Raw genomic sequence first — 23,298 nt, forward strand, 5'->3', positions numbered from 1 at the left:
TATAAGCTACTTTTCCATGTGTAACTTTTTTCCAGTCCACACAGAGTAACTTTAATTTCTTTAAATGACAGGGGAGCATTTGCTGGCTGCTGATCATTGTCAAGCAAACAAGGAACTTGCACCAGTCATTATCCTCATCAACACATGTGGATCACTCAGTTGTAAGTTCCTAAGCCTTGAACTGCTGTAGAGAAAAGCATTACTGCTAAATAACCTTGTTTTGTGAGGATAAGATGAGTTAAAGCTTGTTCAACTAATAGTGAAACTGGGACTTCCATTTCTTGAGCAAAAAACCCTTTGTATGACTTGTTGTTTTTAGTGACTCAAAGGACATAACAGCACCAAGAAGATGGAAATTGTGGATGTTTTCCTAGCAGTGACTATTCTTATTCTCCTGGGGAATCTTGAACCTCCAATAGTAGCCAAGCTTGTCCTGGTGAATAAAGCGATCAGTGTTGAAAGAGGACACATTGCATATGTAACTGAAAATGAACTAGAATTTAACGTCTCTAAACAGAGGGATTCTTGCAAGGTAGAAGTGGTTTTAAATGAACCAGTGACACAAAGAGTCGGAAAACTTACACCTCAGGTAAATATCATTATGCTGGTTAATTTTTTATTTAATTTCTAATGAGTTATGAAATGCAAATCAGTTTGAATGAAACAGCTGTGTTAGTTATTCTTGTGTTTATGATACCATAAGCTCAATCAGAATCAAATCCTAGGACTCATCTGATCTCGTCCTGTGTTAATGGCATTTACACGCCATAACACCAGCACCAGAAGTTGCTCTTCTGGGCAAGTTGTGAAAGCCAATGTGTGAACATTGGAAAATAGCTTAAATAGTAGAGATGGATAAGCTCACCTCTGCTTGTCTGAGACTGACTCAGAAATGGACCAAATTATTTTTTTCTTTTAAAGTAATAACTCAGTTCATTTTCTGAGCCAATCCAATATTCATAAATCACCTACCCTGTTACCCAGCTACCCATCCCCACAACTTCCCTTTCCCCTTTAATACAACTAAGCCAGCAGTGACATCTGCCACCATTACTCCAGATGCTGTAAGAGGGATCTCTCCCGTTTCCCCCCTCCTTTTGCTCTCCAGTGTGTTCATTTGTGAACTCAAAGAGGAAAGGCCCCAGTTGTCCTTGGATGGTTAAGTTGTGTTGAAAGGTGAGTGGGTTTGGATGCTAGGAGGAAGAGGTTTGGAGACTGGAGAATGTAGATTTTAATTTTGGAGTTTACAAAGGTCACACCTCTTTTGATGCAGGATTTTATGCACTCCCATATCTAAGCTTTAGCTCTAAAACTTTGATGGCATTTTTATTAATTAATTTGTTCATTATTTCTCTCTGTCTCTTCCCAATCAGGTATTTGATTGCCATTTCTTACCCAGTGAAGTGAAATACATCCACAATGGTTGCCCACTGCTAAAAGAAGACAGTGTGATGTTGAGAGTATACAGGTATGTCCTTGGGTTTTGCCAAAGCTTGAATACAATTTTACATATTACCTTACAAGGACATGTTCATTTGATAGCATTCTGTGCTCTGAAATAAGGAGGTGCCTATATCTTTCCACTTGGGCAGGAAACGTTTGGGAGAATAATTACATGAGGAAAAAGAAGTAAGGACCATGCTCCCCTGTACCCAGTTTTCTACTTTAAATTGCAACCACCATGGCTACATTCTGACAAACAAAAAGAAATTGCTGGGATCAAACTTTACACATGGAATAATGGGCTCAAGTTACAGGAAGCCAGATTCCAACTGAACATCAGGAAAAAAATCCTGACTGTTAGAACAATACCTAGGGAGGTGGTGGGCTCTCCCACACCGGAGGCATTCAATATGAGGCTGGACAGCCATCTGTCAGGGATGCTTTGATTTGGATATCTGCATTGAGCAGGGGGTTGGACTCAACGGTCTTATAGGCCCCTTCCAACCCTATTACTCTATGATTCTATAACTGAGTGTCACAAGTAGTTTGGCATTGAGTAGTAGCTTTTGTTGGTTAAAACAGTCTTCCTAACCTTTAATCCACTACGACCCACCAAATTTGCAACATTAGCAATGAATGCCCCCTAAGCCACAAGTAAAAAATAAAAAAAGGACATAGAAACAAGGCAACTTTATTCTGCTGTATAGGTATATCTATGAAACATATCATATGATACACTCATCTCAGGGATACATTCAATGACTTATGCATGATGGCCATTAGCCAACTCATTAATGTTAGGTTTATTTGAGCTCAGTTGCTCTTTTCTGTTTTCTGATTCTTACTTAGCTATTACAGTGCCCCCTCAGAAGTGTTGTTTTCTTTCTGGAAACTCATCACACATACAATGAAGTGCCCCCTTCAGTGCCCCAACAGAAGTGTTGTTTTCTTTCTGGAAACTCAACACACATACAATGGGCAGTATCCTATTCAACACTACTGCTAATGTAACTTACGTTGCACTAACATAAACGACCTGTAGCGCAACATCAGTAATATTGGCTGGCATAATTGGTTTCTTCAGAAACCAAGTCATGTCAGCAAATGCTATTGCATTGTGCTAGCTAGCACAATGTAATTTATGTTAGTGGTAGTGCTGAATAGGATACTGCCCTTAGTCTCATTGTAAACAGATGGAAGGGTGTTACTTTTCGTTAATTTTTGCCCCAAGCATTTCTGTTTGATTCTTTTCTGTCTGCCACTTCTTTAAGGGCCTGGGGGAGACATCTAGGACTGGGGTTTTATTCTCAGGGCAGGGTAAGCAATATTCAACAGCTCTCCTCCATTTGCTGACAGAAGCCATTGCAGGAGGGGAGATGCAGCAGCTGCCTAAAATTCCAAATGCCACCCCATTTGCCCCACAAGATTGTAGATCTTCCTCTGTGGGCTGCATGACACTGAATAAGGATCAATGATTTATAAGTTATCTCACATTGAAGAGAAACTATCTCTTTTCATTAATTGTCCAAAAGCAACTTACATTGAGGTTTGGCTAATAAGCAAATATAATGGATTTATGTAAGTTCAGTTGATGGAAAGCTAGATGGTTAATAAAACTAACTGAAATTATATTCAGTCTTATAGTTTCAGTATACTTCATGAATTTGGTTTGTTTCTCTATTCAGGACAATATCAAATATAAATAGCAGGCAAGGCTGTTTCCTAGAAACTGCTGACTGATTCTGGGGATTAGCCTTGACTGCTATTTATCTTTGATTATTTTTCTAAAAGCTGTAAGAGGGCATGTATCACGTTTGCTGTTTTCTAAATTTTCATTAAAAGCATGCCAACTCTCACCAGACAATATTTGTTCTTGTTAATATACATAACAACAACCCTCTATTTTTAGGTTTACAGAAGTGGAGACCACTGTAGAGAAGTTTGTTCTTCATATAGAGATCAGAAGCCCGAAATCAAGTCTTGTTGAGTTTGGACAAGTCTCGCTTGAAGTTCCACATTTCTTTGGGATTTCTCAGCCAATTGACAGAAATGTTTTGACTTTCAAATACAGTGGGCTTGGTAAAGCCTGCACAGTAAGGATCATGTCTTCTGAATTACTGCTTCCTGCTGTTGGCCAAATAGTTGCTGAGGACTCCAAAATACAGAAGAGTGAAGATTTACCAGTGCACACTAAACTGAAGAAAGGTGATCTTCTTTTTCTTTTTTAAATCTGATGTGTATCATGTGAAAGTTCCTAGTTTTATCTAAACATAAGAGATGGCTTGTTCACCAAACCATTCAAATAAATGAACTTCTGCTGCATATGCAAATAGCTTATAAGCATTGTTCTAGAAGATTTCACCCGGTCTCAAATCTGCCGTATTTGGGCAAGGTGATTGAGCGGGTGGTGGTGTTGCAGGTGCAGGCATACTTGGAAGAAGCCGATTATCTGGATCCATTTCAATCGGGCTTCAGGCCTGGTCATGGGACAGAAACAGCCTTGGTCACTTTGGTGGATGATATAAGGTGGGCTCTGGATAGGGGTGAATGCTCTTTCCCTGTTCTCCTTGATCTCTCAGTGGCTTTTGATACCATCAACCACAGTATCCTCCTGGACTGCCTGGAGGGGTTGGGCATAGGGGACACCATATTACGGTGGTTTCTTTCCTTCCTCTCTGGCAGGTACCAGAGGGTAGCTCTGGGGGAGGAGACTCCAGACACTTGGCTGCTCACTTGCAGGGTGCCACAGGGTTCTATTACCTCCCTGATGTTATTTAACATCTACGTGAAGCCTCTGGGGGCTATCATCAGGAGATCTGGGGTGCAGTGTCACCAATATGTGGATGACACGCAACTCTACCTCTCATTTACATCCTCACCAAGGTTGGCTGGAGAAACCCTGTCCAAGTGTTTGGAGTCAGTGAGTGGCTGGATGGAAAGGACTGAAACTGAACCCCGACAAAACTGAAGTACTTTTTGTGGGAGACAAGGGGAGGTTGGGTGATGTTGACCTGGTGTTTAATGGGGTGCGGCTACCCCTGAAGGACCAGGTTCGTAGTCTGGGGTTCATTTTAGACTCCCAGCTGTCCATGGAGGCTCAGGTGTCAGCCGTGAGCTGGGCAGCATTGTACTAACTCCATCTGAAATGGCAGCTGCATCCCTATCTCCCTAACCATCTGCTCCCATCAGTAGTTCATGCCCTGGTCTCCTCTTGCCTAGACTACTGTAATGCGCTTTATATGGGGTTACCCTTGAAGAAAGGTTGGAAGTTGCAGCTGGTGCAGAACTAGGGATGGCGGAGAAATCCACCACGGACTCCAGTGAGGAGAGATTCTTTAGAATCCGCTGCCCCTGGAGTCTGTGGTGAAACAGACTGCTCCCCCCCGCCACCCCGCGAAGTCTGGTAGGGATGGACCCTACCTGGCGCCGGCTGGTCCGGGTCTGTCTGCTGCCGTCTGCAGCCATCCACTGCCAGGCTGCAGATGCAACTGGTGTCCAGCATAGCGGACGCCATTTGCATCCCTGCTCTTTGCCATGATAGGCTACGTAAATATTTACGTAGCCTATCATGGCCAAGGGCAGGGACACAAATGGCGTCCGCTATGCCGGAAGTCCAGCTGTGAACGGGCCCAGTCGATGGCTCTGCGGACTTGCTGCAGAGCAGAGCCAGCCAGGAAGGATTCCGGGGGGAGGGACAGATCGCCTCCCCCCCAGTGGATGCCCTGGACCGGACGGGTGAGTGGGGTTCATACACCCCTATTAGGGATGTACGAATTGTGTACCTTCCGTGCCGCTTGACTTCTGCAGTTTGCGGCCAGTGCTCCATACTGTCGTTCGCAAGCCCCTGGAATTCTCCTCTTTTTTTTCCACTCCAAGAATTACAAAGATAAATCCGTACCGACAGCTGTAATTCTGCATAACTTCCATAAGAAAGGCTATTTTTCGTAGATATTTACGTATTTTTTCCCCTGCCCTGAGACGTGCAGTAATTACTTTCAGCCAAAACACTTCCTCCTCCTCGGGGCTTCCCAAAACAAGGCTGCCCTAGGTGTGCCTGAGCAATGTACTCTTTCTTTAAACGCTGTTTGAAAGAAAGAAAGAAAGAAAGAAAGAAAGAAAGAAAGAACCTTTTAAAATGACCATGCCGGTCTGGAGCCCTGCACGAGGTATTATTCCCCCTGCTAGGCTTTTTATTTCCACATCCAGCCTTGTTGGTGATTTTCTGAGGCTGAAATGGAGAGGAGAACCAACTCTGTGCATGTCTACTCAGAAGTAAGTCTTATTGAGTTCATTGTGACTTACTCCTACACATGTCAGCACCCCACTTGCCCCCAGCTCAGGTTTGTATATCCACATCCAGCTCATTAGCAATCCTCCTGTTAGTTATCTCACTGGGTGACTTTGGGCTGGACTCTAACCACTACATCATATTTCTGTTATTTGAAACTCTTGAAGAAAAAGAGACAGTATAATGGAAAGTTCTTTCTGAAGCAGTCACACTTGTACAAATGCAGCATGAAGGGAAAGATCAGCAACCTTCTCTTTGTCTGAATAAAAAGCATACTCTGCACATGCTCAGGGAATGGACAAAATGAGGAATAAACATACCAGAGAATATGAAGAACTATATTCTTCTAGTGTGTGTGTGTGTGTGTGTGTGTGTGTGTGTAATCTCCCTCCATCCAGTTGTTCCCTGGAAACCCCTGCCCCATTCACCCAAAGGCCTTCTGAGATAACTGAGTTAACCACGAATTCCAGTGAGGCCGGATTCTTTAGAATCCGGTAAGGATGTACGAAACTCACTTACCTATTCGTGGAATCTTTCACGGTGGGGGGGGGATGGGGGGAGGAGGTGTTCCATCCCTCCCCCTGGAATCCTCGACGGCTGGCTCTGCTCCGCGGCCAGGGCCGTCCGCAGCCAGATTTCCGGCTGTGGACGGGCTGCTGCGGACGCAAATGGCGGCTGCCATTTGCATTCCCTACTTTTCACCAGTTTATCTTACGTAAATATTTACATAGGCTAGAACGGCGAAAAATAAAGGAACTCAAATAGCGCTCACTATGCTCTTTGCGTTCCCCTCTTTTTTTTGGCCGTAATAGCCTATGTAAATATTTACGTAGGCTATCACGGCCGAAAGAAAAAGGAACACAAATGGTGGCCGCCGTAGCCACTGCCATTTGTGTATGCCGTTGTTGTTGTTTTTTTTTACACAGTCGTGATAGGCTACGTAAATTCTTACGTAGCCTATCACAGCTTCAAGGACGGCAATGGCAGTGGCAGCAGCCCGGCCGTGGCCGGCCAGGAGACCAGCTGCCAGAGCTGCTGCTGCCTCTGCTGCCAGAGCCGCCGCCACTGCTGCCGGAACTGCTGCCGAATCCGCCCCAGGTAAGTGCTGCCCCGGGGGGATTCCACGGGGGGGCGGGGGGGCAGGAGGCTTTTCCACCACGGATTCCGGGGGGCTGGATTCTAAAGAATCCGGCCTCACTGGAATCCGTGGCGGAATTCTCTGCCATCCCTAGAATCTGCCCCCCCCCCGGAATCCATGGTGGAATGGCCCCCTGCCCCCCCCCTGCGGAATCCCCTGGGATGGAACTTACCTGGGGCGGATGCAGTGGATTTGGTGGTGGCGGCGGCAGCTCCGGCGGCGGCTGATCTCCTGGCCAGCCGTGGCCGGGCTGCTGCGGCTGCCATTGCCATCCTTCGAGCCATGATAGGCTTCATAAAGACTTACGTAGCTATCACAGCTGTGTAAAAACACACACAAAAAAACGGCGTACGCAAATGTCGGCAGCTATGGCGGCTACCATTTGCGTTCCCTTTTTCTTTCAGCCATGATAGCCTACGTAAATATTTATGTAGGCTATTACGGCAAAAGAGAGGGGCACAAATGGCATAGTGGCCTCCATTTGCACCCATCTCTTTTGCCATAATAGGCTATGTAAATTTTTACATAGCTTATCACGGCCAAATACAGGGACGCAAATGGCGACGGCTGCGGCAGCCGCCATTTGTGTGCCTGCAGGCTGCCCAGTGGCCAGATGTCCAGCTGCGGGCAGCCCCAGCCGGTGGCTCCACGGAATCTCTGCGGAGTGGAGCTGGCCAGAGAGAATTTCGGGGGGAGGGATGGAGTGCCTCCCCCCCACTGCGAATGTCACCCTTCGAAAAGGTAAATGACTTTCGTACATCCTTATAATCACTCCAGTGCTGAAGGAGTAGCACTGGTTACCAGTTGTTTTCCAGGCCTAATTGAAAGTGTTGGCATTGACCTTTAAAACCCTATATTGTTCCGGCCCAGTCTGTCCTAAGGAGTGCCTCCAGCAACACCAGGGACACTACCCAACGCGATCGGCCTTAGTAGGCCTTCTGTCTCTCCCATCAGCCAGGATAGCTAGGCTGGTTAGGACTAAGGAGAGGGCCTTTTCTGTGGTAGCCGCCACTCTGGAATTCCCTCCCTAGTGACCTCCACCTCGCTCTCCCCCTTTGATGAGCTTCCCGTTGGGCTTTAAAAACCTGGCTCTTCAGGTGGGCATTTGTGGTGGGTTAGGGTTTTTTCAAACTGTGGTGCTGGAGAAGACTCTTACGAGTCCCCTGGACTGCAAGGAAGTCCAATCAGTCAATCCTAAAGGAAATCAACCCTGAGTGCTCATTGGAAGGACAGATACTGAAGCTGAAGCTCAAATATTTTGGCCACCTAATGCGAAGAGAAAACTCTCTGGAAAAGACCCTGATGCTGGGAAAGATTGAAGGCAAAAGGAGAAGGGGATGGCAGAGGATGAGATGGCTAGATAGCATCACTGATGCAATGAATATGAACTTGAGCATGCTCTGGGAGAGAGCGCAGGACAGGAAGGCCTGGCGTGCTATGGTCCATGGGATCACGAAGAGTTGGACATGACTGAACGACTGAACAACAACAACAAGGGATTTTTAGAGCAGTGTTGTTTTGTTAGGTTGTTTTGTTCAGCTGATTATGTAAATTTGTTGTATTTCATCTTGTTATTAGTATACGCCGCCTAGAGAGGCTGGGTAGCCAGCCAGATGGGCGGTTAATCGAATAAATAAATAAAGTTGTGGTTAAACTTCAGTGTAGCATAGCTTTGAATTTTCAAGGACCAATGCAACTTGTTTCCTATCGTTAATAGATGCATGTATGTGGTTTTGTATATGGCACCCTGGTACCATATGAACAGCACTGTGTTTTGGTAAACTTTCTTGATATAATTTGTTCCTTCAGTATATCTTTGCCACCGTCCTCCCCCCACCCCAAACAGGTGTGTCCCTATGTCTATGGGACTTCAGGCCATGAATAAGCAGGGTTGGCCCTACCATTAAGGAGAGTGAGGCAGCAGGTGCTGGGATGCCTGCACCCCCCCCCCTTTGAATCCCTTAGTCTGCTCTGCGCCCCCTAGTCTACCCTGCTGCTCTCAGGTAAAGTGGAGGATGTGGAATCATCAACAGGGTTGAAGGAAGGTTCAGCTGCCAGTCCAGTCAGATCCTATATGTGAAATGATGGGGGAAGGGTTGAGGTATCTTATCCTTCACCTCAGGCAGCAAAATGTCTTGGGCCAGCCCTGTTTAAAAGCAATATCTGTTCCTCTTCAGAGAAAAGAATTTTACCAGCATTCAAAGTTCTATTGATGGACAGGTGATTTAAAAATACAAAGGCATTTAGGAATTGTCCATACAGAACGACACAAGTCAAACTAATCTTTCCTATCATTGAACAGCAGTGGCGTTTTAGGACTCTAAGCAGTTTGTAAAACCTCTTGAAATAAAGGTAATAAGTTGATAACTGCTGAACTGGGCATGATCACAGATGAAAATATTACCATATCTGTAGCCATTTAGGGATAAGGTGAATGAAGTTATAGTTCAGCTAAATCATTTTATACTTGAAAGTTTTCTGGATAATGTCTCAGATACCATATTACTTTTACAATAGGATTAAGAAATATAGTACAGTTCTTGGTTCCATTGTATTAGGTCCTATTTTTGCAAGTATTTTTTAACTAAAAGGGAAAGTAACACTTTAATATAATAACACTTTACTATAGTTCATAAACAAAGTATGGGCTGGCTGCTGCATGTGATCATTTGGTATGGGGGTAATGCAATGAAAACACATTTTAAACATTATGAGTAGTCATATGAAGTTGTGTCAACGTGTTTCTTAGGTATGATGCAAGACCAGGATTCACAAGTTCTGAAAAACCTTCGAAATAGGAAGTGAGTCACGATGTGATGAACTGTAATTTCAACACATCAGAACACTGACAAAACCAGTAAGCCCTACCTACCCCTACCCCCGCCCCGCCAAACGCAGCACTGTCTACAGTACATCAACATTGTCAGGTGAATTGGCCCTGAAATTCTGGTATGTAACCTGGGGTCCATAGTGTGTTCTACATAACCTCTGCCTCAAAGGTTGTGCAACTTAGGGTGCAGTCTTATGGGTTGCGCCCTCAGGAGGTGGAAGCCTCCAAACTTGAAGGCTTCTGTGTATCTAATGCCCTGCCATGCTGAAGCTGGCAGGGCAGGAATGGCGGAGGTGATCTTCACCTCCTTGTCTTCTGATTGCTATTTTTTTTCCCTAGACGGGTGTTTTTGCCCATCTAGCAACAGCACTTTGGAGAGGAGGGAAGGAGGCTGGAGGAAGCTCAGGATAGCTCATTATCTGGTCTCTCCGGTCTTCTTCCCTCCCTGCCCACCAGAATGCCCCCCTTTCGCCTTCTTCAAGGTCGATTTGCTGACCTTGGAGGCCAGCTGGTGCAGTTCTTCCCATGCCATTTGCAAGGGATGAGGGAGGGGGACAGATCTCTGACTCCCTCTTCTAAAGTTGGAGCACTCTCTCTGACCTCAGTGGGGGGATCCTTACTATCCTATGATCCCTCAGACAATGTCTAGGGGCCATAGGATTGCTCCCTTAACTTACTAATGAATCCAAAGTCTTGTTCATTCAGTGTTCAGAATATGTAAATCCCTGTAAGACTGGTGTTTTAACAGAACTTTTAGAAGGTTAGAATTATGTTGTGTTCTTTTCCTCCCATTTTTGGTTCAGGTGGACAATACAAACTACCTTGTCCCAGAAATGCTGCCTGCCATTCAGGGTTAAAAGAGATACACCTTCTAAAGATGAGCTGTGAAGATTTTTTGGAGATGGGTTTTAGGTACCAACACCTTAGTCCTCCATCACCCGATAAGGATTATATCTCAATTCAAGTAGAAATCAGAGAGAAAAAGAGCAGATTTCAGTTACAGGTGAGAAAAACTGTGCATTTGAAAATCTAGTGAATCCTGTTTTCCATGTAACTTCCTGTTTTTTTCCCTACTCTTTACCCACCCCACCCACCACCACAAAAGTAAAGTGATTACTTTAATGTACATTGCCCTGAATACGAGTCAAGTTAAATGCACACTGATTCAGTGACAAAATGGCCACTTGATTGGATATCAGAAGTGTGTTATGATTGTTGCCAGAGCACTAAATTTGCTTTGTATAATGGCTGATTTTGGGGGTCTTATGAATTATGCCTAAAAATCATTTGTTGGTGAGATATAACTAAAGTGCTAACTAATGTTCAGGAATTGGGAAAGCATATGATCAGGATTAGAGATGGTATTATCTGACAACTGAGACAAATTTTGCTTTTCAAATTTGCAAATTGAATGTGAATTAATGTTGTCTTTCATCTTTGAGCATATTTGGATCCTAAACCATGATAAGAATTAGTTTGTCTTTTAAAGTGAAATTGTTATTTGATCCATGTCACTTGATCTATATGGAAGAAAAGCCAGTCTGCTTGAAAATGTATAGAGAAAGATAGCATATTGTTACTGCTTGATTATATTTAGCACTAAAATAAATGCAGACTATCATATGAATCAATCTTAGGGCTGATTCATATGCCCAGTTTGATAGCCCTGTACATGTGTAGGGCTCCTGCCATCTGGGAAGTGCTGAAGCAGAGACACTGGCCTGGTTTACACATAGTACTAACCCATGGTTTATTTAACCCATGGTTTGTTGCTCTATCCAGGGTTTGTCTAGCAGATGATGGAGCAAACCGTGGTTTGTTTTATCAATCCCTTGGTTGGTTGTATCTCTCTTCCTTCACCTCTCCCTGAGGTGATCTCTCCCTGTATTCCATATGCCTTTGCAGTTCTGTAGTACTGGCATGCTAGAACAGCTGGGCCACTCTTGCCCATCACCTCTGTAACCTGATGATACAGCCCATGGTTCTGGGTTTGCATGAAACAGCAACTCATTGTTTAAGTAACAGAGTTCACAGCCCAGCAACAAACCCTGCATTCTTTTCTGGGTTGTTCATGTTTAACAAAATGATCTTGTCGGTGTGGCCACATTCAAACATCATGACAAGCCAGAATTCAATAACCCATACCATGGGTTAGCATTATGTGCAAACCAGGCCACTGTTTATCAGAAGTGGCACTTCCACATGGAGTTACCCATGTGGGTGCTATGATATGTGCAATTGCCATCTTGAGCCCACTAATATTGCACAAACCACAATGGCTTCATGGACAGTCCCAACATTGAAAAGCCAGTTCGTAGAAATGAAACCTGCAGTCGATGTACCTTGGCTGCAAGCTTAGTGGAGACTTCACATATTTCCAGAGGCAATTCTGTGGGTAGTGTCCAGTGTATGAAGTGACCGTCTTCTAGGGATGTCTGTTTCTAGGAAATCTGGTTCTTTTTTGGCTCGACTGAGTTCTGTGATGTGTACGATTTGCTTTGTGTCTGTGAGCCAAGCTGTGGGCTGTTCTCTGAACAGCGGGAACATTTTTGCACATGGGGGGGAGGTTCTTCAATTTGCACAAATTTCTGGGCAATTTGTGCAAATTATGTCCAAACATGCAGATTACCAAATTTGGTCATAATTTGTGCAGATTCAGCTGTAATTTGAGCAAATTTGGCCATACTTTGTACAAATTGCTCAGAAATTTGCACAAATTGCATAACCTTCCCACCAAAATGTGCAAAATGATCAGAACACCCATGAACTAGCCTGACTCACTGTGGATTGAGTTGGGTGCTACAGTGGGAACTGAAACAAAGTCTGTGGGACTGAACCTAGGAAAACCCGTCAAACTCCACCCCCTGAATGGAATTCTCCCTACCCTCTGCCAATGAAACATCAGACTTTGCTCTCCAGTGTGAAGAAATGAATAAAGCCTGAGGAACAAAGTAAACGTCTCAGGCTGGACTGCAGGATCAGCAATATTAGCTATTTCCAAAATTCCCCTCCATTTTGCCTCATCTGCTCAACTGTCATGCTCGCCTGGTTTGATGATCATGATCTTATCCTATATAGCTATGTTTAATATAAGTAAGTAGTATGATTACTTTTTGGTTGATATAAGGTCTCACTTGCAGTACATTCTTATGAACAACCATCAGCTGCTAGAGAGAGCACTTGTTTGAGAGAACAACATCTGAGGGAAATGTTGTTCTGAAACAGATTCTATTGATTATCTCTTTCTTCTTTGAATCCCTGGCTTTTGAATTTGATTCTTAACTGCAGTTCAGGTAAGTATAGCTAATAGGGGTTTCAATAGTTTTCTTTTCTTAATAACACCCAGATAAGCCAGAGAGAACTACCACTGAAAAATAATTTATATTTGCCCCTTCTGCAGTGACTGCGAAGATATGAGACAGCCAGTGTGGTGTAGTGGTTAGAGTGTTGGACTGGGGGTCGGGAGATCTGGGTTCTAGACCCCACTTGGGCCATGAAGCTCACTGGGTGACTTTGGGCCAGTTACTGACTACATCAGAGGGTAGGTTAGGCTGCGGTTGTCATGAAGATAAACATGGAAAGGAAGAGGACACTGTAAGCCACCTTGGGTTCCTTGCAAGAGGAAGAAAGGCTGGATATACATGTGATAGTAGTAGTAGTAACAACAACAATAATAATTTCCTTCTTTGTAGGCAGAAAATGTATGGATTCCGGTAAGAATAAAAGGGGCCATTCCAAACAGACAACCTCAAGCTGCATTCATGTCCATGTTCATCTTGGAGATAGATGAGTTTATTCTCACCCCGCTTACAACGGTGACTTTGGATGCTGAAGATGACGAAACCCAAAGGGAAAGATTGGTATTCAACATTACTAAGCCTCCACCACAGGGATATGTTACCCACCTGGAAGACCACTCTAAGGCCATTACATCTTTCACTTGGCAGGATTTGTATGATACAAAAGTTGCTTTCCAGCCATCCAATATTTCTCATTCTGAGAGACAGAACTATGAGGTGAGAGATGAGACATGAATACTTCCCCCACCCTGTGTTCACAAGCTAGTATTATATGCCTACAGCTCAACAGTCACAAAACTGCTGCATTTATCTTGTTTCCCTAGGTTGAGTTTCAAGCAATTGATAGCCTCTTCATGAACAGTTTCCCTATATTGGTCCATTTTTCAATACGAAGTGCAGAAACAAATGCTCCTCAAGTGGCATGGAACATGGGTAAGGAAAATTCCCTTCAATATTGCATTCACGTATAAGGGTTCACAACGTATTCATCTTCAGTATGAAGAATCTGTGATGATCATGTAGACATAGTTAGTATGCTAGGAATAGATTTTATTTCTAAGAGAAAAGCATATCAGGGAATTTATTCATATAAAAGATCAGCTTTTTTATTTATGCTGAAAGGATCACAGTAATAACTCCATCATCCAAATATGACGAATTCTCCATGCTACTATACTGGGATTCTCTCTCTCTGTCTTGCCTCATCTAAGTATCTAACCAATTATAATTTTTGAATGGTTTAAATATCCTCTTGATCATCTGAGAAACTAAGGTCTGTTTTTCCCCCACAATTGCATTAGGTTTTCTCATCTAGTGCTGTTGCTTACATGGAAAGCAAAGCTCAGACTGTCTCAAATACTGAATTGCTCTATAAGCTTACTATGAGCCATATGACGTCATTGTGCTTAAAATACTGTTTATAGGGCTTGACTTGCTGGAAGGACAGTCTCGTCCAATTACTTGGGAGTCTCTTCAGATTGTAGACAATGATAATCTTAATGCTGTTCAACTGCTTGTGGTTGAAGGCTTGAATCATGGTTGGCTCACAGTCAGAGGTAGGTTGCTTCATATAGTCCAAATCATTTGTTAACATTTGGGGAATTTAAAATTAAAAGTTTCTGTTCAGTTATTTTTCCCAGTAAGAACAGTACAAAATAAAATTAGAAAAGTGCATGCCTTTTTCTACATGTGAAAGAAAACAAATTTAAACATCACGAAGACTTATGCTGTTCAGCAAACTGCCTGCTTCATTAGCTCCAAGTTTACATACATATCAGGATACTGTTTGGGTGCAATTCGCAGCGGCTACCTCGCTGCACCTGGAAAATGGAGCGTGGAGCCAGGGAAAAGGGAGGGAGTTCTCGGCAGGAGTGGGGAGACTGGGGTCGCTGTGATACAATGTATCCTATGGCCACCCCAGGCTCCTCCCCCCCCCAAGGTGCCACTGCTAGAAGGGCAAAATCGCCCATCTAGCAGAAATGCAAGGAGCAAGGAGGGGAAGATTGCCTCTGCTGTCCTCCCACCCAGCACTGGCTAGTTGGCAGCCTATCCACATAGGTGTCAGGGTGGAAACTGAGCCCAGAGAGCCCCAGAGCAGTTCTGATTCTGAGGAGGAACAGCAATCCATGGGAGTGGAGCCAGCTCATCCCTCACAGACTCAGCACCTGGCAGAAATTCCTCCTGCCGGCATTCCAGAGATAGTTAGTGACCCGGGTAGTGAGGGAGTGCAGGAGGGGGGCTTCTCAGATGCTCGATGCAGACTCAAAGAGCAACGAGAGATGGAGGGCACGGAAAGGAGGCATAGTGCCCGTTTGGCGTGCAAGCAACGGCCGCCTCCCATGGACCTAAGGGAAAGAGGGAGGATCTCTCCCTAGCCCATAAGTTCTGGGTCTTCAAGTGACTCTCTTTAAAACGGGGATCAACTGCCTGCCTGAAGCTTAGGCCACGCTGCTGTTCCTTGCTTTAGCCACTGGTGATTAGCATCTGAAAGAGTCATTAAGCTGTAATGGGATTAAAGCTTTGAAAAGAATTCCCTTTCATCTGTGTCTTGAGTTGGCTATTGGAATCTACTGGGAGAGGCCGCCAAGGCATTCCTGACAATAGGATTGCACCCTTAGTAATTGTGGAAATTCAAGGTGACTATCTCTTCTGGAAGAGAGAGCCAACTGAAGGGGACATAAATAAAGAGTAAACACTGAAAGGATGCAGAAGCGGTCCTGGCTGCAATCCTTTCCACTAGTAGGCCAGGGAAGAATGCACTGCAAGGCTGGGACTCTGACCAAACAAATTGAAGATGAGATCAAATGATACACATGCACATCATAGCAAAAGGGGCTGTATGGTGGAAGTTACCATTTATGGAAGGACCTCTAAAGACAGCTAGGGGTTCAAAGATACCTTTCCACGAGTCCATTGACTCATTCCTGCAGCTGAAGATTGGGATGCAATGGAACTCCTTGGTCTGAGCAGCAACAGGAGGGATGTGTCCTTTTAAAATGAGGCTTTTGCGAACCACTGGTGGTGAGGTGTGGACCTAAGCAGCCAAGCTAGATTTAGTCTGGGCACAATAAGCAGCAGATGAGCGACAGAACCTCAGCATCCAGCACCCTTTAGGCCAATCTATCTGGGCTTGTCTGAGAGTGGCAGACTCCATAGTTTGTCTCTTTCTGGGAGACATCAGTTGTTAGAGCTCTTGCCATGGAACCTGGGTTGGCCAAGTGTCCATAGCATCTAGTGGTGAGGACTTATATGGTATAAGTCCATCCGCCATGGTAGAAACCAATCCAAGAACTGGCACACTAACTGCACAAAACTCTTGGTTTTATACACTTCAAACAAAGACTTTGACATTATGTCTCTCATGACTAAAACACACAGGTAGCAGGAAAAATTTTAAGTGGCAAGAATTGAAGTTCCTGTCTGAAAACACAGGGGTTGATCACCCTTCTCTCGGAGCTATCAGTGAAATACAAGTGAGGGTACTTTTGGTCAATGGGTGCTTCATCCAACAGAGTGGTTCCTCAACTTGGCAAAGTTGTGAAACCTTGTCAAACTCATCAATTTCTCTTCCTTATATCTCAAAGTTGTTTCCTTCTAGTCAGGAGGAGGGACTTGCTTTAGGACTGGTTCTTTGCAAGTGTAATCAGTTTTATATCTTGCCTACCTTGAAGCACGTTAAATATATGCAGCTTCAGTTGATAAGGCGATCAGTTGATAGTGCCAACTTTCACCTTCCATATGTGACCCGAAGCAATCTCCTTTGCTACTGCTTCCAGCTTATTTATTTATTTATTTATTGCATTTATACCCCGCCTTTTTTCCCTTGCAAGGAACCCAAGGCGGCTTACATTATCCTCCTCCTCTCCATTTTATCCTCACAACAACAACCCTGTGAGGTGGGTTGGGCTGAGAGTCTGTGACTGGCCCAAAGTCACCCAGGGAGCTTCCATGGCCGAGTGGGGACTAGAACCCGGATCTCCCAGCTCCTAGTCCAACACTCTTGCCACTACACCACACTGGCTTCTTAAAGGCACTATGAGCATGGCTGCCAATATCAGGGCAGGTGCTGGACCTTTTCTGGAGCCAAGCGGTATGCTAACAAAACCTAAAAAGTGAAGTCAGTGAACTTAACAAATCATTGCAGGAGCTCACATATGAGATTATAATATACATAAAAATGTGTGTGATCTGGATTCATTAGGTTGTACAATCCCATTTTCTACTTTTTCAATTATTAATATGTTCTGTCAAGTAATATATCCATCCTAAGAGTATACTATTCCTCCTCCCCAACTTTGTTGCAAAAAGATTTGGTAAACCAGGCTTGTATGCATTGCATTGGCCATAAGGCATTAGGCACCCTGCACTTGGTACTAAATGAATTAAGTGAGTCAGCCTGATGGGGGGAAGTAGGAAGAGAGCGCTCAGATCTTGGGTGCCATCTTGCATTAAATATTAAGTGTTTACCAATATGTGAAGAACTGTTGTTTTTCCTCTTTGGTCTTAAATAGGGAACAAAGGCTTCAAGTTTGGAGTTAAAGATCTTAGAGATGGAGTTGTCCATTACCATCACGATGACAGTGAGACAACCAAGGATGACATAGTCTTCAGAATCTTTGACGGAAAGCACAGTCTTAGGCACAAATTTCCCATTAATATTCTTCCTAAAGATGACAGCCCACCATTCTTGGTGAACAATGTTGTCTTTGAGCTGGAAGAAGGGGATACAGTCCTTATTGAAAATCATATACTGATGGCTGCTGATCTTGACTCAAGCGATGATTACATCCTCTACAAAATATCCAAGCCACCATGTGCTGGAGAGCTTATGAAGCAACACTTCCCAGATGGACCAGGTAGAGCAATGATGTTCATTGAAAGGAAGGTACAGATAGCATTATTAAACATCTCAAACCAGATAGCTGTTAGTCTGTGAAAGACCAGGTGGAACTGTGGAGCAGAAATAAAATCATCATGCAAGATTGCATGAGATTAGGAGGTAATGCAAAAGGTTAGTTAAATAAAAAAAGGATCTCTGACAGAAGGACATCTACCTCAGACATGTGAGACCTGCTGCCAATCAGAGTAGACAATATTAGGCTATATGGACCAGTGATCTGATTCCAGTATGATGCACCTTTATATGAAGGAGAAAAATGAAGTGCAATCTTTTCTGCAAATGGTTTTTATTTTCTGTTGGATTCCCAAGGTGTACCTGTCTTCAGCTTCTTCCAAAGAGATCTTTTCCATGGTCTTATTTACTATCATCATTTTGGAGGAGAAATTTTCCAAGACTCATTTGAGTTTACCTTAGCGGACAGTAAGGAGCCACCTAACCTTTCAGATTCTCAGGTAAAAAAAACAAACTTATTTATTTGAAAAACAAAGTTGGAGAAGAGGAGAATCCCAGAGGAATAGGATCGGGAAAAAGATGTAGGGCTCTAAGAGAGATCTGTGCATTCTCTTACTACAAGAGGTCCAAGCTGAAAATGTGTGTGAAATGTGAATCTTTACATCTATAGCAGGGAAGCAGGGAGTGCCTTCCTTTCAAACATGTGGCGTTTCTTTCATCAAGCCACCTCCCTGCAGGGAAAGCGGCAGGAATGGTCTCTTTCCTCCTGCCCCCTCTGAAAGCTCCAGAGCTGCAGGCAATGTGGCTGATGCCAGCTGTGGAGGCTCTGATCCTGCAGCTTTTCCCTCCCGTTTCCTCTGTCTAATCTAGCAACCATCTGTGCAGTGCAGCAGCCTGCCTGATGCTCCCCCCAACTCATATCTGACACTGTCCTAGCAGCAGTTTTAAACAAAGGCATCATCTGCCCTTTACAGGGCCATGTGTGTATTTGTGTATATTGTGGTAGTCTTGCATTCCTAGTATCAAATTTGCCATACCCTGAAGAGAACAGGATTTCTATGAGAAATATCTTAATTCAAAGTAATATTATCATTCTTACTCCTCTTCAATTGCTAATTGCAGTAGCCTTGTTGGCTTCCTGAATTATTAATCAAAACAATTCAGAATGAAAGATGAAGATTACTGGTTGTTCTGTCTTCTCATTGGTAAGACTGTAAACAAAAAATTACCCAAGTCCATGATAGTTCATTTATACATTGTATTGTACCTGATGGTTCCAAATGTGCTTTGCTTGTAATAGTAGGAAGACGTTCTCAAGCAGTATATTCTGATATTTTGGGAGGCATACATCCATAGGTCTTGCAATTCTCTTATAGATTGTGATGATTCACATTATGCCAGTGAAAGATCATTTGCCAGAGGAAGTACCTGGGACGATAAGACACCTTGTGGTCAAAGAAACGGAGACTGCGCTCATCACGAAGGATCACCTCCATTTCACAGATGCTGAATCTCCAGAAAACCAACTCATGTACACAGTCACAAAACCGTGTTTTGCCCCCACTTCTCCTGGGTATGTGGCCCTTGTACACCAATGGGGTGGGGTGGGGATGATGAAAAACACTCTCAAAGGGTGTGTCTAAACAAAAAAGGTATCTCCTAAATTATATAGGAGCCGCTTTCCTGATTTAAACCTAATTGTAAAGCAATCCCCCCCACCTTTTTTTTAGAAGGGTTCACCTTCCCTTTACCTTAACTAATACAATTGCTGACCACCCATTTCTCTGTAGAAAGCATACTTGCTTTCCACACCAGGAAAGCACACCTGCTTTCCACCAGGGAGTGGAAAAATCATTTTTCCCTGTTACTAGAATTCCTGGCAGAGGCTCTTGCTTGCGGAACTTCGACCACTCGCCCTTTTTCCCAAAAGAGCTTCAGTGCCGTGGATGCTGCTCTGTAAAGGAAGAATGACACACACAGTCAATTTAATCTCCTTTTTGCCTTGAAAATGTAGCAGGACCAGCTGCAGTAATGAAGAATTGGAAAAATAAAATATTTTCAGCATCACTTAATTTTTGCTTGAACCTGTAAACAGGACTGCACAGTCTAGGAGCTCCATAGTGCAGCAGTGGCTTATTAGGACACGGAATGGGGGAGGAGGAAATAGATGCTATTTTCCATGAGACCCCAAAAGGAGAGAAATGTCCCAGGATGCTGGAATAAAGATTTTATTTGTGAAAAGCCCGACGCTTTTCGGCCCCTTTTTATTTTAAGGCCTTTGTCAGGGGGTTATAAAAACGTCTGCAGAAATTCTTATAGCAAAATATCTCCTGCTAATTCACTGGTGACGTGCAGCAGGACGTATTTTGTTATAAGTATTTCAGGCCTTGAAATAAAAAGAAGCCCAAACACATCAGGCTCTTCACAAATAAAACCCTTGTACCAGCTTCCTGAGATGTTTCTGTCCTTTTGGGGTCTGCTTTGGACGCTCACCTGCTTTTGTACTCCATAATTTCCATGAGACCACATTTCCAAACAGTTGGGACAATAGCACTACATCAGTTCACTAGGGATGTACGAAAGTCACTTACCTTTTCGCAGGGGTGATTCGCGGTGGGGGGGAGGCGCTTCGCTTCTATCTCCGAAGTTCAGGTGAGGGGCGTGAGGCGTCCCGCCTCACCCGGCCGAAATTCAGGCTGGGGAGAAGCGCCCTGTCTCCCCGGCCGCGAAAGAAAAAGTAACAAACAAACAAACAAAAAAAACACCCCGTGATAGGCTACGTAACGATTAACGTAGCCTATCACGGCTAGATTTCCAAAGTCAGCCATGATAGGCTATGTTAATCGTCATAACATAGAAAAAAATTTTTTTTTTGGAAATTTTTTTTTTCTTGGAAAAAGAAAAAAAAGCGCGTACGCAAACGACGGCGGCCCACGGGCGCCACCATTTGCGTTCCTTAGTTTGGCACGTCTAGTCTACGTAAAGATTTACGTAGACTATGGCGAAAATAAGAGAACGCTATTTGCGTTGCCCTTATTTTCATCATAGTCTATGTAAATCTTTACGTAGACTAGACGTGCCAAAATAAGGAACTCAAATGGCGGCGCCCATGGGCCGCCGCCATTTGCGTACGCGCTTTTTTTTTCCCCCAAAGTCACCCGTGATAGGCTACGTGTAGGGATGGGGGAGAATTTCTCCCCGAAACTTCGGGGGGCCGAGTGCCAGCGCATTCGGTCCTCCGAAGGTTGTTGGGGGAGAAATTCTCCGCCCAACCGCCCCCCGCCCCCCCTGGGATGGGACTTACCTTTCACGAAGGTCCCTCCCGGCGGCGGGTCCCGGCGGCGGTTCGGCAGGTCTTCGTCAGGGGCGGGGGCGGCAGCCGGTTTTTCGACCGGCTGCCGCCGCCACCATTACAAGAAAAGTAAAAAAAAAACAAAACACCCCTGTGATAGGCTACGTAACGATTAACGTAGCCTATCACGGCTAGATTTGCAAAGTCAGCTGTGATAGGCTACGTTAATCGTCACGTAGCCTATCATGGGTGACTTTAAAAAAAAAAAAAAAACGCGTACGGCTAATGGCGGCCCCCATAGGGAGCCGCCATTCGCGTTCCTTATTTGGTCCCTGAAGTCTACGTAAAGATTTATGTAGACTACGGTGAAAATAAGGACAACGCAAATAGCGTTGCCTTTATTTTCGCCGTAGTCTACGTAAATCTTTACATAAACTACAGGGACCAAATAAGGAACGCGAATGGCGGCTCCCTATGGGGGCCGCCATTTGCGTACGCACTTTTTTTTTTCCCCCCAAAGTCACCCGTGATAGGCTACGTAAATCGTCACGGAGCTAGGGATGCACGAAAGTCACTTACCTGGTCTTGCAGCTTGCTTCGCGGTGGAGGGGAGGGCTTCGCTGCTCCCCCCGAAGTTCAGGCCGGGGGGGGAGGCTTCCCTCCTCGCCTGGCTGAAATTCAGGCCGGGGGGGAGGCTTCCCGCCTTGCCCGGCCGAAATTCAGGCCGGGGAGAAGCGCCCCGTCTCCCCGGCCGCGAACTTCAAAAGAAAAAGAAAAAAACGCCCCTGTGATAGGCTACGTAACGATTAGCGTAGCCTATCACAGCTAGATCTGCAAAGTCAGCCGTGATAGGCTACGTTAATCATCACGTAGCCTATCACATTATGCCAGTGAAAGATCATTTGCCAGAGGAAGTACCTGGGACGATAAGACACCTTGTGGTCAAAGAAACGGAGACTGCGCTCAGAAAACCAACTCATGTACACAGTCACAAAACCGTGTTTCGCCCCCACTTCTCCTGGGTATGTGGCCCTTGTACACCAATGGGGTGGGGTGGGGATGATGAAAAACACTCTCAAAGGGTGTGTCTAAACAAAAAAGGTATCTCCTAAATTATATAGGAGCCGCTTTCCTGATTTAAACCTAATTGTAAAGCAATCCCCCCCACCTTTTTTTTTTCCCCCCAAAGTCACCCGTGATAGGCTACGTAAATCATCATGTAGCTAGGGATGCACGAAAGTCACTTACCTGGTCGCGCAGCTTGCTTCACGGTGGAGGGGAGGCGCTTCGCTGCTCCCCCCGAAGTTCAGGCCGGGGGGGGAGGCTTCCCTCCTCGCCCGGCCGAAATTCAGGCCAGGGGGGAGGCTTCCCGCCTCGCCCGGCCAAAATTCAGGCCGGGGAGAAGCGATTAACGCTTCTCCCCGGATAAATAAAGCGTTGCCTTTATTTTCGCCGTAGTCTACGTAAATCTTTACATAAACTACAGGGACCAAAAAAGGAACACGAATGGCAGCTCCCTATGGGGGCCGCCATTTGCGTACGCGCTTTTTTTTTCTCCCAAAAGTCACCCGTGATAGGCTACGTGATGATTAACGTAGCCTATCACGGCTGACTTTGCAGATCTAGCCGTGATAGGCTACGCTAATCGTTACGTAGCCTATCACAGGGGCGTATTTTTTTTCTTTTGAAGTTCGCGGCCGGGGAGACGGGGCGCTTCTCCCCGGCCTGAATTTCGGCCGGGCGAGGCAGGAAGCCTTCCCCCCGGCCTGAATTTTGGCCGGGCGAGGAGGGAAGCCTCCTCCCCCGGCCTGAACTTCGGGGGGAGCAGCGAAGCGCCTCCCCACCACCGCGAAGCAAGCTGCGAGACCAGGTAAGTGACTTTCGTGCATCCCTAGCTACGTGACGATTTACGTAGCCTATCACGGCTGACTTTGGAAATCTAGCTGTGATAGGCTACGTAAATCATCACATAGCCTATCACGGGTGTGTGTTTTTGTTTTTGTTTTACTTTTTTATTTTGTAATGGTGGCGGCAGCAGCTGGTCGGGAGACCGGCCGCCGCCCTCGCCCCCGACGAAACGCCGCCGGGACCCGCCGCCAAGAGGGACATTCGGCCACGGTAAGTCCCATCCTGGGGGGGGCGGGGGGGCGGCAGAG

General features: G+C 45.0%; 1 protein-coding gene across 1 annotated transcript in view; it reads left to right on the top strand.

The window, feature by feature from the left end:
• Positions 1 to 349: 349 nt before the first annotated feature.
• Positions 350 to 23,298, top strand: part of LOC146348097 (FRAS1-related extracellular matrix protein 1-like) — a 179,356-nt gene continuing 156,407 nt past the window's right edge. The window contains exons 1-10 of the mRNA XM_084851642.1: positions 350 to 589; positions 1,374 to 1,468; positions 3,353 to 3,648; positions 10,503 to 10,702; positions 13,392 to 13,715; positions 13,823 to 13,931; positions 14,423 to 14,554; positions 17,510 to 17,854; positions 18,208 to 18,350; positions 19,227 to 19,423. Coding sequence (XP_084707768.1) covers positions 350 to 589; positions 1,374 to 1,468; positions 3,353 to 3,648; positions 10,503 to 10,702; positions 13,392 to 13,715; positions 13,823 to 13,931; positions 14,423 to 14,554; positions 17,510 to 17,854; positions 18,208 to 18,350; positions 19,227 to 19,423 — 2,081 coding nt within the window. The remainder of the gene's footprint in view (positions 590 to 1,373; positions 1,469 to 3,352; positions 3,649 to 10,502; positions 10,703 to 13,391; positions 13,716 to 13,822; positions 13,932 to 14,422; positions 14,555 to 17,509; positions 17,855 to 18,207; positions 18,351 to 19,226; positions 19,424 to 23,298) is intronic.

The sequence above is a fragment of the Heloderma suspectum genome, chromosome 4 (assembly GCF_057233095.1).
Source record: "Heloderma suspectum isolate Gila_16-S chromosome 4, 16-S_ref, whole genome shotgun sequence".
Lineage (NCBI taxonomy): Eukaryota > Metazoa > Chordata > Lepidosauria > Squamata > Helodermatidae > Heloderma > Heloderma suspectum.